Source organism: Stegodyphus dumicola, chromosome 3, assembly GCF_044657685.1.
Source record: "Stegodyphus dumicola isolate Sdum_Otavi_A_Nest chromosome 3, ASM4465768v1".
Taxonomy (NCBI): domain Eukaryota; kingdom Metazoa; phylum Arthropoda; class Arachnida; order Araneae; family Eresidae; genus Stegodyphus; species Stegodyphus dumicola.
Window position 1 is genome coordinate 9,494,508 of NC_140770.1, and position 14,362 is coordinate 9,508,869.

Consider the following 14,362-nt stretch of genomic DNA (forward strand, 5'->3'; position numbering starts at 1 on the left):
CAACTTCCTAACAGAATGAGGTTTTAGAATCGCTTTGAATGCAATAATTTAGTTGTATTTGTTAGAATTTCAACTAACTTCGATAGAGACTGCTAGGAGTCTTTAGTGGCACCTGTGGCTCGTTTAATATAAGGGCCAACTACGTTAGGGGATTGTGTCTAGCTTCGGCAAAGTCTCGCTTAATTAATTACAGTTTGGTTTCTTATTTCGTATTCTTAATTAAAGCCCGAGAAAGGGACGGCTGTTATTCTTATTTGATTGAATAAAAGGGTAATTTAACCCTTCTCGAGTCTACGTCTTAGTTGTCTGAACTCAGCGATAAGTCGCTAGGTAGTTCACTAAGTTCCTCAATGTTTTATTATAGATAAAAGGAGAGGGACCCTACAACTTTTTATACGGATGTAAAGGTTTATCCTAATTTTTTAACAGTTATCTTTAGTTGAAGCTGCGCGTAGAGTCGACTTTAAGGTACTCCTTGTATTATGGCCAAATTTTTGTTTCATTTATCGCCAAGTTGTTGTTTCATTTATGGTAGCCTGAGTAGTTAAATGTTATGGAAACCCTATTGTGACGTAATCGGGTGCATGATTCTGAGAAATTTTGAATCATGGGATGTTTTGTAAGCGTTTTTGTGGTGTGCGTTGGTTTGATTCTTTAGACGGTAGAATGGCCGAATGTAGTAAGATTAATTTGTAATTTGAAGTTTCTGTACGATTTGGAGCGAAAGGGGAAAAGAGCTTTAATTGACTGGTGTGTAAATGAAGGTTTACTTAGTAGCCATTATAAGTGTCCTGTACGTAGGAAGGATATGCGTCTAGTCGAACGTAAAAACCGTTTAGATGGATTTGAATGGGTTTGTAGGAAGAAAGGTTCAGATGGTCACTATGTGAAGCGTTCGATCAGAAAGAGTACCTGGTTTGAAAAAAGTCATTTTGAGTATGATTGATATTTTGATTTTTACGTGGCTCTGGGTGTACGAAGCGAACTCGAAAATCATGGTCAGTGAATATTTCCTTTTGGTAGTGCTTAAATGTATAACATGTTTTTCCTTTTCTTTGTTATTTTATTGTTTGGTTTAAAATGCATTTTACTGAGATTATGTATTTTTTGTTTGCCTATATTGTAGAATTTTGTGCTCCTTTGACTTTTTAAGTGAAAATATATCGAAGTGTACATGGACAAAGTAAAGGGAGTGCGTAATGCAAGTTTATGCAATTCTGGGATTTTTTTTTAAGTGAAAATAGGTCAACGTGTACATAGACAAAGTTAAAAGAGTGAGCTATGCCATTTTTGTGCAATTCGGGGTTTTTTTTTTTTAAGTGAAATTAAGTCGATGTGTACATGGATACCGAGTTTGTGCAATTGTTTGTCTTGTTATTTTGGCTTTGTGTAGCGGCGATTTTTGGCACAAAAATCGCCACTTCGCAAGCCAAAATAACGAGTCAAAGAATTGCACAAAATCGGTATCCATGTACCGCCAAAAAACGCCACGTTTCGCCAAGGGGTACCCTAAACTATACTTTTACCGAAGCTGCTTTTCTGTCCTTCCTAATTTCAGCTTACAATTTCCTACCAGAATGTGTTTTTAAAATCTCAGTTAATGCAGATGAGTTAGTGCGGTACTTAAGTTGAAGTTCCACCGGCTTCGTTAGAGAGCCAGAGTTCCTGACTAGAGCGCGTATTTTGGCTACCCTCTCTCTAAGATATTACTACGCTCGGCTCTGAGAAGGATCCATCTGTTGAGTTCTTATTTTGAAAAATAAAGGGTAATTAACCCTTCTTGAGTTTTCGTCTCTTTTCATGAACTAAAGCGATTATTCGTTTAAGTGGTCACGAGGTTCCTACACAGCTGCTAGATAAAAGGTTGGAACCCCATACGTTCTTCGATTACTTTTACACGTTGTTTATACCTTCAGTAAATCTGCATGGAATATTTTTAACCAACAATTTAAAATTTGTTCAAGTGCGGCTAAGCCTAATTATGTTTGCGATGGCAGCCATGTTTATTTGCAATTGAAACTTGGCAGAATAACGGATTTGTTGCCAGTCTAGAGAAACTAAGCTTCGTAACAACAAAGATAACGCCTTCTTTTATTATTGCGAATTAAATCATGCTTAATCCATTCTGGAATTTATTCCAGGAAATAAGCGTTTAAGATTTACTTCGTAATTTTTAATACAGATATTTTGAGTTTTTATGTATTTTGGCCTTGTCGCGAAGTGAAAACTGAATGAATTGAATGAGAAATACACAAAGGTCTGTGAAAAACTGTTTCTTTTTTGTTTTGTTTGCTTAATTTCTTTTTTACATAGTTCTAGCTTTAGTATAGTATTTGAATAGAACATGTGGCACCGATTAGATAATTCTTTAAATGATATAAATTTTGTGCATTCTGAGTTATAATATGAACGAAATATAATACTGTTAAGTAAACCTAGCGCCAGAGTGTCGCTATGGTAAACAAAGTGAATTTTAAAGAATGCATTTATTCTATTGTGGTTTATGCGCTGTCGGCGAAGTAGGTTTAATTCAATCTAATAAGTTTAAATGAAATGCAAGAAAAAATGCGTATAATTTAATATTCCGTACAGGGAAGTCATGTGTGAACACATCAGATTTTGTGTGTAGGATACGTTAAAAATCGAAGAAAAAATTTCACTCATAGTTAAACACCGTAAGTGAACTTAATTTATGCTCGCTTTACATTTATTCTTAAACGATTGCAAGAATTGAAGCTCCTTTTTTTAAATGCTAAACTTCGAATTAAAACAGACGTATTTTTGTTGGAGATCCTGTGTTACATAATATCATGTATAAAATATTGCACAAATAAATTTTTTAATAACAGCAAGCTCAGATAGATGGTCAAAATATTTACAAAAGATGTTTATCTTGGCAATATTACGCAATAGCTGAAAATCTTTTATGAAAATTTTTTCTTAAAAATCTTTTATTCAACTCTACACGTTGCAGGCTAATTAATTAAAATTCAGACTGGCTTTTGGAAAGTTTTTGCGACATTTTGGTGCCCTGTAGTCAATTTTTCTATCTGCTGAAAACAAACGTTTGAATGGAAAATGTCTAGGTTTAAAAATGTAACTGAATTAAGAAATATTAGCGAATTTGTTTAAAATGATATCATTTTTACTTCATAATCGGTCACTATACATACCCTAGAATAAAATTTAAAAAAATTCAGAAAAGTAAAATGCAGAAAAACGTAAATGGAAGGTAAGAATTTTTTTCTTCTTAAAAACGAAACTTTCTTATGTGTATAAAATTTCCGGAATTATTTATGTTACGATAAGAGTCAGTAAAATTTATTCTGAATTCGGAGTGAAATATTTTTCTGAAAATCAAAATTAAGAAACCAAATTATCCAGTTATTGTTTGGCTTTTAAAAAGAACGCTTTAAATGCAATACAATTTCCGGAATTATTTATGTTACGATAAGAGTCAGTAAAATTTATTCTGAATTCGAAGTGAAATATTTTTCTGAAAATCAAAATTAAGAAACCAAATTATCCAGTTATTGTTTGGCTTTTAAAAAGAACGCTTTAAATACAATAAAAGTTCCGGAATTATTTATGTTACGATAAGAGTCAGTAAAATTTATTCTGAATTCGAAGTGAAATATTTTTCTAAAAATCAAAATTAAGAAATCAAATTATCCAGTTATTGTTTGGCTTTAAAAAAAAAAACGCTTTAAATACAATACTAAAGACTAAAACAGGTGTTCTCACTTTTTCTTTCCTCATACACTCCTTTTTGTTACAGAATACTTCTACCCATTCCTTTTCAAAACTCCAAAAATAAATATACTATATTAATTTAGATTTAGATTAACTCTTAAAGTGTTTTATAAATTAAACAACAGAAGGCATAAAACATGTTGATAAATACAAAAACTTGAATAAAAGTAGTTTTTTATATTCATGATTTGAAACTAAATACTTTACAGGTAAATTAAAGGCTGATCGCTTTTTCCCTGTGAAACTATGGGATTTCCCCCAGAGGGAATTCTCTTTAAGTTGAAAATCCCTGCTCTAACGTAATACAGCAAGAAAGATTAAAATATTTAAAATTTAATTTTTAAATTGCTGCAAATTTACTTATTCACTTTGGTTAATTTTAAATATAACAAATCAAAATGAAATTTATATCTCCAAGTTCAGTTTTTTAATTCAAATTATAATTTAATTCAAATTACCATTCTACCGAATTTTAACGGATCAACACTTTAACTGAAGCTTAAATAATACAGAATGAAAAAAATTCGATTCCAAATATTCACATTTCCATTACATAATTTTAACAACTTCATAATTTCAGTATTTAGTCTGAAGCTTAAAGAAAAATGAATATTTAATTCATTTTAACCCTTTAATGCATCAATAAAAATTAAGGAAATGCTCTTTTTTTTAAAACAGTTTTTTATTCTTTATTTTAATTCAGCCTCTTTCAGACATTTTCTTCATTTTAATGCAAAACTATTCTGTTATATTCATATCTGAATAAAAGAAATTCTTGAATGTATGCACTCAGGTAGCAAATAATCTAATTTAGTTTACTCGAGTTTTTAACTCGGTGGAATGCATTACGAGGTTAACTTACATTGCTTAAACTAATCACTTACATTGCTTAAAATTTCATTGGATTTCCATTTAAATTTCTTTTTTGTATGTATATAATATATGTAAACGAAAGGACGTTTTTCAGATAGATTTTTGTTTGTAATTAAATGGCACAGAAAAATGAAATATGGTACACTGGAATGCAATACTTTTACTGCGTTAAGATTGACACGTGAACAGTGAAAAGCTCCATTCAAATATCTGCACCGAGTTTGATGACGTTTGTAGAAAGTAAGTGCACAGATTGGGTAATTGTGGACTCTCTATGCATTACTTTCCGTTCATCCCGTTCTTCATTTTCTTCTTGAAATTTCTTTCTTTTAATTGTTCATAAGCGGACAACATTTGTAGAAAACTGGAAATGAATTATCCTGAAAAGAAAAAAAAAAAGATAATTACAAGCAGCACAATGAAGATAAATATCTGTTTTTAAAGTCAATAAATGTAACAATCCAGCAGAGCAAGTATGATCTACATAAATAAAAAATCTGATGTGTACACCACATGACTTCCTTGTACGTCCTATTAAATTATAGACATTTTTGGCTGCACTTCCCTTAAACTTATTTCCTCGAATTTCTGTACAGATATATTACTCTGTAGAGACATTAGTTTTTTTTATGCTGGAGACATGAAGAATGAATGAAGTCATGTGGGGTACACTGGTTTATTGAGAAGGAATGGGGGTTATATCAAAGGGAAGCAGAGATGTTGCCTGTTGTGACGTCACGCTTATCGATAATTGGAGCTCAGTTGCTCTGCTTGGGGAGAGGTTTGCGGTCAGGAGGATAATACACAAGTACCAAATGATGTTTCAAGATGAAATTCGATTGCATTTATTTCTTCGATTAGATGTTTTAAGGTTCAATTTAATTTCTTAACCCGTTATTTCATGTTAACTCTCTTTCTTACGAAACCTTATTTATTTTTCCCTGCCAGAATTCACATTTCAAACCCGCGCGATATTCAAATTAGGTAGAAAGAAGGAAGTATTCAAGGGAAGGTGATGGAGAGGGAAATCAAAGCGTGTTCTGCTTGGTTGAAGACCACATTGCTAAATTTAATTCTCTAGCGATTAGAATTCTTCAGCACTGAGTTATTCCTGCCATTGGGCTTGTTTACGCCGACTTCGATCAGAGCCAGCTTGCGCGCTAGATAAAATGTGAAGCCGTTAAACTGTACTTAAATTTCATTAATTTTTAATTTATCTATTATCTTTGATTTAAGCCAAAATTGTTGGCTTCTGTAAGCCCGAGTTGGTGCCTATTTATTTATTTATTTATTTATTTATTTTTTGTTTTGTTTTATACGGGCGCAGCCCTTCCGCCTGGTTTGTTGAACCTTATGAAGAAAAGCGGGCGTAACCCTTCCAACAACAAACGACACGAGCCGGCCGTGTCCAAATAAAAACAAAATCAATTTAGCAGCTTAACAAAAAAGAAAAGAAAATTAGGTTAGTATACTAAAAGGAATAACACGGCACACAAAAACACAAAAACATTTAAGCTGTCCCTGCACCTTTGCGTGTAAAGTCTTTCTCTCCCTTTAACGGTAGTTTCCATAAATTGAACGCTTTCAGCATGTTAGCTCGATCAATCAGAGATACCGATGACATGTTTATGAGAATTGATGACTTTCATAATGTCTTGTGCAAATTTTACTCCTTTTTTATAATTTTGAATCATTTCTCTTACATTTCCGATTCCATGTAAGGCTCTTACCGCCCCCGGTGAGCGTACAACTTTCAATAAAATGAATGCAGTCACCGGCAGTATCACATTTAAGGGGGCTGATACACCTTAAACCCCTCATAATCTTCGAATATGTGACTGTTGCAAGAATTGGGATATTTTATTAATTTTAAAAGCATTTACTTCCAACCTTTTACAACTGACTACATAATACAGCTGCTTTGGAAACTAGTAACCAGAAAGTTTGTGTTGCCACAAACATTTTTGTAATTTAATCCTCTTTGTGACAAAATATTTCGCCATGTTTCCACCTTGCGCGCATGATATTTTAAAAATGGCTAATGGTACATACTTGAAATTAGATGGAATTCTTTATATGGGCACTATTTTCTAACTGAACCAAAAGTATGATAAATATTTTAATACTGAAAAATTTTATGGACGAAAACATTACAAACGTTTTTAATAAAATACATTTTATAACCTCAACTCCAAATAAAATAAAAATTTAACAAGAAATTTTTAGAATTTTAGGTTCACAGTAGTTTCCAGATGTTATAAAAGCTATATAATAAATATGGAATTAAATTATGCAACAGAATGTTTTAAACTGTGCGCGCAAGTTGGAAACATGACGAAAAATGTTGTCACAAAGCGGATTCAATTATAAAAATATTTGTGGCAACACGAACTTTCTGATGACTATTTCAGAAAGCAGCTATATTATGTAGTCAGCTGTAAAACGTTGGAAGTAATTGCTTTTAAAATAAATAAGTTATCCCAATTCTTGCAAGAGTCACCTATTCAAAGATCTTATGGGTTTTAAGGTGTATGAGTCCCCTTAAGGCATAAATTTACCCCCTGGAGGTGGAATCTCTGTAAGTACATAGGAAAGCGTCCATGCCCTGTTACTAATTGATTATAGTCTTTATCGCAAAATATAGGCATATTCTTCTTAATTATTATATTTAACAAAGCCTTTGATCTTCTAGGAGACACATTCCATTGATCAGACCAGGTTTCATATGTTTTTTACATGTGATCTTTCATTTTGCTAATTGTAACTTTTTTAGAATGTTGTAGATCACCATCAGAGATCCCATCCCCCAGGCCAGCCTCCTTTGCCAGGAATCCACCCTCTCATTCCCAATGATACCAATATGGGCCTTTACCCAATGAATATTGATTGACATTTTATATTTTAAATTCATATAATCATTTTTAATTTTATTCATGATATCATTTTAATGGTCCGGCCGAGAGAGGGCGACGAGTGCTGAATAGGCATCCGACTATATATGAAATGTACATTTATAGATCAAATTGGATTTAATCCATTCCAAGGCTTTATAAATGGCGTATAGCTCTGATTGATAAACTGAATTATGTTTGTCCAGTATGTATTTTTGATAATGGATCTCCAAACTATAAAAATATACGACAAACGCACATCCCACACCTCCCTCGAAACCAGATCCATCTGTATAGATTTCATATTCGCTGGTAGGCAATACATTGCAATTAAATAAAATACCATGTCTATGTCTTGGATGAATCGAATTATTTGTCAATTTGGGCAAATGCGTTGCTTTTAACCTGGATTCCATCCAGAATAAGAGAGCTTTCTATTGAATATTGTAATAGGAATTTATTGTAGAAAAATTTATAATGAATGGAGAGAGGGGGAATCCCGGCCAAAATACATGCGACCGAGTTGGTGCCGTATGCTAAACTTTATTTTGTGTTAATAAAAGGGTCCTTTAAACCCTTCTTCTGACTCTGCTGTAATTTCAGACATAGCGATAAGTCGCTAACATCTACTAGAGGTTTTTGTCACAGTTTACAATAGTAAAAGACTTAAAACCTGATAATGAAAATAATTATAGTAATAAACAAATGGTTACCTGATTCTTCATTAACGACTTTTTCTTCATTCTCTTCTGTCTGTTCTTCCGTGTTGAGTTCTTTGCGAACTTTAAAACCTCGAAATGTGGACTGAATTTTTAAAGCTGCCTTTTCTACGTTGGGATCTCCAAGATCAATATCCTCAAGATTTTCCTGGTAGAAAAATAAAGAAATATTTATTAAAAGTATACCCGTTACAGGGATGAGAAATGCGATGCTTGCCATTGATTCTAACATTTAAAAAGACTAATGAATAGGGATATTAAATTTTCAGTACAGTAACCAGTAACAGTAACTAATCGACTTAGATGATCCAGTTAGCGTGAACGAGAATGTATTTAAAAGGGCTCATACACCTTAAATCCCTTACGATCTTCGAATTGGTAGGGTACGAACTGCGCCAAATTTGATCGAAAATCCCCGTCCCCCTCTTTCTTAATCCACGAACTGCGCGACGTTTCCTGTCCCCCATTTCTTTCCAAGAAGATTGGGTGTTACAAGAAGTCGTTTATCACCATTAATGGTACATTCTATTGAGATTGCAAGCCTTTATTTTCGTTTATCAATATTGTAAAAATTGTGCATGTAAAACAAATATTAAATAAAAGTCTGGCGTGTGCTAAAAAATAAGTTTCTTTTACACTCATTTTAAAGTTTTATGATGCTTAAAGGAATGATGAGCCAGATCTTTTTTATTCACTGTAAGAATTAAAAACTTTCCAAATTGTAGATTTTAGTCGCTGATATATATATATATCAGTTTTGAATAGTAAAATTGATAGATTAATGACATACACAAAACTGATACATAATCAACGTATCAAATATCGGATTTGTAGCTCACCTTAAATAAGTTTCTTGTCTAGATAAATATTAACAAATCTTCTTAGATAGCAGAATATTTTGAACTTCCAAATTTACCATTTTAGGTAAACAGTTCTAATTTAATTATAAAAATTATTTTTATTAAATCTAAAAATTGGACTTCTTAAGTCGTTCTAAATTCACACTAATATTATTGCAATATATTCCCGTATTAAGCTTTCCATTTTTAATCATTGAAGTTATTTTAAGCTTATTTAACTTTGTTACAAATTCCATATTTTAATACTAGAAACGAACTTTATTATATTTAATACTAGAAACGAACTTTTAACAAATTCCATATTCTAATACTAGAAAATATTTATTCTGTTTTCCACCTGATGTACTTTGGCATACATTTAATTTCTAATACACATTTAATTAATAAATTGATAATTATGAGCGTCATAAGAATTGTTATAATTAACAAAAAAAAATAAAAATTCAAACTCCCTTATATTCATATTCTGGGATTTTCAGTCTCCCTTTTAATCCATTCCTTTTTCACATATTGTTGCACTGTACTCAAGTTTTCATGTATGTAAAATTTATATAATTTGTATTGTATTTATGCCAATTTATATTTAAATGATAACTTTTACAAATTCTTGCTTCATAACTCTAGTTAATAGAAGATGTTTCTAACACCTTGGCAAAGCTTAATCTTCAGCATGTAGCTTATTTTCTAACCTAGTTTCAGGCTGACTTATTTGTAAAATTAGTTACTTGAAATTATTTGTTAACAAAGATGGTCGCTAAATCACGCTAATAATATTTCTAACTGTTGTAATTTATAATGCAACGAGTTCATACGATTTATAATATAATTCATTTATAATTTTTTTCAGCAGTATTGAAATTAATAGCAGATACTGATAATGTTATACATTTAGATTAGAATGATTTAGTTGCCATTGCCTTCTTCACTCATACTTTTATGCTACTTCCTGATATTTCATAATGGCATATAGGTAAGTTTAACTTATTCATTAAACATGTAAATCTCTAATTCAGCCCACTTTTGTTCTTACGTGTGCTGTATCTTCTATTTTCTTTAATATATTGTTCAGCCTAATTCCAAAAGGTCTTATGATCAAGCGGAAAAGTCACTAAACATTGGTAGTTCGACCCGAGTTTCTAGTCCCAGTGATCCCCTAACTCTTCCTTTTTTTGTACTTATTTACTGTGTAAAAATGTATAGTAAAAATTTCAGTTCATGAAGTATAATATTTATTCTTTAAAAATATTGCAAAATTTTTCACCTTAGCGTGTCTTTTTACAAATCCCTCTGATAAGAAAAATAAGGAAAGAAATTAACTTGGTTTCGGTGATTGATACCTCAGTGCAAATTATGTGTAACTTTTTCCAGAAGCATAGAGTTTATATCGATATCAATAAATTATGGATTATTTCTCATCTAATTTTCTTAACATTTTTATTCCAGAATTGTCCTTTCACACTGTAGTGTTTAACTTTATGCGTTTTCTATAATAATTTACATTTATTTATAATTTTACGCGAATGAAAGTGATTATTTAATTGTATAAGCTTTGCTGAAAGATAAACGAGAAAACAAAATTCTATCACTTGCGGTCAAGAGAGTGTTTGATGTAATAATTATTATATATTTTCTTTGATAGTTTTTATTTAATTTCTTTCATTTATGCATTACTACATAGTTATTTTCAAAAAATATTTTTCTGTGCCGCTATGTGCGTATTTCAGTTTTAAGGTGCTCCGTGTAGGGTATATAATGCTTAATAAACTTATGATATGAAAGAGATCTAAATTCTCTTCTCATTTCTGCTGTATTTTTTTAATTTCAACCCCTAAGAAATTTACTCTAGAAATCTTAAACACTTATTTCCTGGAATAAATTCCAGAAAGGATTAAGTATGACTTAATTCGCAATAATAATAAAAGAAGGCGTTATCTTTGTTGTTGCCGAAGCTTAGTTTCTCTAGATTGGCAACAAATCTACAATTCATTTATAAAAAATATATATTTCTTTATTTTTATTTTCCTCTTGGCTACAGTTGGCTTCGAAAAATAAAATTGTAACCCTGTGGCCAACGGGGGAAAGAAATTTTGATCGGCGCAGTTGGACTATCTCAGGACGAGGGGGAGATTTTCATCAGCGCAGTTGGAGTACACCCTTCGAATTATGTGACTGTTGCAAGAATTGAGATATTTTATTTATTTGAAAAGTAATTACCTCCAACGTTTTACAGCTGACTACATAATATAGCTGCTTTGGATACTAGTAACCAGAAAGTTTGTGTTGCCACAAATTTTTTGTAATTTAATTCGCTTTGTGACAAAAGTTTTCGTCATTTTTCCACTTTGCGCGCATGATATTTTAAAAATGGCGAATGGTACATACTTGAAATTGGATGGAATTCTTTATATGGGCACTATTTTCTAATTGAACCAAAAATCTGATGAATATTTTAATATTAAAAATTTTATGCACGAAAACATTACAGATTTTTTTAATAAAATACATTTTATAAACTCAACTCCAAATAAAATAAAAATTTAACATGAAATTCTCAGTTTCTTTGGTTTACAATAGTTTCCAAATGTTATAAAAGCTATATATAAACTATGGAATTAAATAATGCAACAGATAATTTTAAACTGTGCACGCAAGGTGGCAACATGACGAAAATTTTTTTCACAAAGCGGATTAAATTAAAAAAATATTTGTGGCAACACAAACTTTCTGATTACGATTTCAGAAAGCAGCTATATTATGTAGTCAGCCATAAAAAGTTGGAAGTAATTACTTTTAAAATAAATAAGTTATCCCAATTCTTGCAACAGTCACATATTAGGAGATCATAAGGGGTTTAAGGTGTATGAGCCCCCTTAAACTGAAATAGCTAAAAGTTATAAGGTATTTCTCCCGCTTTCCTATCATACCTTCGTAGTGTAGTGATCAGCACGCTCGACACATATTCGAGAGGTCCGTGGTTCGAGTCACTGCTCATTTTTCACGTCTCCTGCTTCAAAGTAACCTAATGTGTCTACAGTGGCGCCCGAATTGAAAGGTGGTGAAGAATGATTCTTCACCACCGTTTGGGTCCCCTAAAAACCCCAGTCGCCCTTTAAAAGGGGGGAGTATATAAGCTATTTCTCCCGACTTCTTAGCATGCCTTCGTAGTGCAGTGGTCAGCACGCTCGACGCATATTCGAGTGGTCCGTGGTTAAATGTCCCGGCGAGTGCCTGCTCATTTTTCACAACTCCTGCTGCGAAATAACCTAATATCTCTTACGAAGTTTAGTTAGAGCGTGATTTCGTTATTGAGAGTGCACGTTTTTAGTTCTACCAGACGTTAAACTTTGAGTATCGGCATCGCATTCTTGCCGCCGAAATTATTATTATCTCGCCGGTGTAGATTTCTGAGTCCACCAGGTTAAATCGAAATGTGTAGTTTTGCACTATTATTTTAGTTGTTACATCTTCTATAAGTTCCACAAGTAGTTGGTACTTGTGTAAGCACGCAAGTCCATGACGTCTGTGAGTTATTGTGTTCCATAAAAGGGTCTTTTACACCCTTCCATTACTGTATTCATCTTTGAGGATCTAAGGTTTATCCTAAGTTTATGACAGTTATTTTTAAGTTTATGCAAATTTCCTATCTCTCCTAGCTTCAGCTTACAATTCCTTACTAGAATGAGGTGTTAGAATCACGTTAAATGCGAATGAGAAGGAGTAGTATTTAAGTCGAAATCCCACTGACTTCTAGACAGAGAAGCAGAGTTTTCAAATAGCGTGCGTTTGCCTTTTGGCCACGTCTCTCTAAGGTACATCTCTTACTACGCTCGGCCTTATTACGTGCCCTTGATTGTTTCGCAAGCTAATTCGGTACTTAGGGGCTAACTAGCTAGAAGTATGTTAGCTTCTGTTAAATCTCTTTAGTTAGTCATTAGTTAAGTTCTTATTTCTTATATTTTTGAGTTCAGACCCAAGTGGAGGCTTTGGTGTACGCCCTGAGAAAAGGGCCAACTGTAAATCTTTATTTGGAGCAAATAAACAGTAATTAACCCTTTTTGAGTTTACATTTCTGTTCTTGGACTTCAGCGATTATTCGCTTAGTAGTTCGCTAGGTTCCTCCACGCTTAGTTAATAGATGAAAGGGAGGTTTATAACAAGCCTTTGCGAGAATTCGCAAAGTAGACCTTTGAGTACATCTGGTTACAGAGTATTTTACCAAAAACCTTTGAGTATGTACATCTAGTTACAGAGTATCTTAGCAAATACCTTTGAGTACATCTAGTTACAGAGTATGTTAGCTAAAACCTTTGAGTATCTACATCTAGTTACAGAGTATGTTAGCAAAGATCTTTTGAGTACATCTAGTTACAGAGTATGTTAGCAAAGACTTTTGAGTACAACTAGTTACAGAGTATGTTAGCAAAAACCTTTGAATACCTCTAGATACAGAGTATGTTAGCAAAAACCTTTGAGTATGTACATCTAGTTACAGAGTATGTTAGCAAAGACCTTTTGAGTACATCTAGTTACAGAGTATGTTAGCAAAAGCCTGAGTACCTCTAGTTAAAGAGTATGTTAGCAAAAACCTTTGAGTATGTACATCTAGTTACAGAGTATGTTAGCAAAGACCTTTGAGTACATCTAGTTACAGAGTATGTTAGCAAAAACCTTCGAGTACATCTAGTTACAGTTGTATGTTAGCAAAGATCTTTGAGTACATCTAGTTACAGTTGTATGTTAGCAAAGAAGACTAGATCCTACAAGATGTTAGCCGTTTTGTCTTAATATCTTGTATTTTTGTATTTTGTATATTTACATTTTGAATCTTGTAGTTTTGTATTTGAACGCTCTTACGGCATTTTGAATGCCGTAAGTGCATTTGGTGTGCATGTTAATTCACTAAAATGCATGCCTAAATCAAGATTCCCCATAGATTTAACTTCTACCGGTGTCCGCCGATAACATCGCGGCAAAAACATCGCAGGCGAAAACGTCGCGGAGAAAACAACGCAAGGAGAAAACGTCGTGCTACAAAACATCGTGGGAGAAAACATTGCAGTTCTAAAACATCGTGGTACAAAACATCGTCGTCGAAAATAAAGCGGTTCAAAAACTTCGCAGTTTAAAAACATCGTCGTTGAAAATATCGTGGTAAAAAATGAAGTATCTACAAATCATCGTATGACGATAACATCGCAGACATTTTTTTTCAGGTTTTAATAATTGGAAATGGATATTCCCATAATGATTTGTGAGCGCAAGATGT

General features: G+C 32.6%; 1 protein-coding gene across 1 annotated transcript in view; it reads right to left on the reverse strand.

Moving 5' to 3' along the window:
* Positions 1 to 1,145: 1,145 nt before the first annotated feature.
* LOC118196411 (uncharacterized) overlaps positions 1,146 to 14,362 on the reverse strand; it is a 211,885-nt gene continuing 198,668 nt past the window's right edge. Inside the window, exons 5-6 of the mRNA XM_085812557.1 lie at positions 8,231 to 8,384; positions 1,146 to 5,006 (exon numbers count right to left, since the gene is read on the reverse strand). Of these exons, the coding sequence (XP_085668683.1) occupies positions 5,002 to 5,006; positions 8,231 to 8,384 (159 nt within the window). The 3' untranslated portion in view covers positions 1,146 to 5,001. The remainder of the gene's footprint in view (positions 5,007 to 8,230; positions 8,385 to 14,362) is intronic.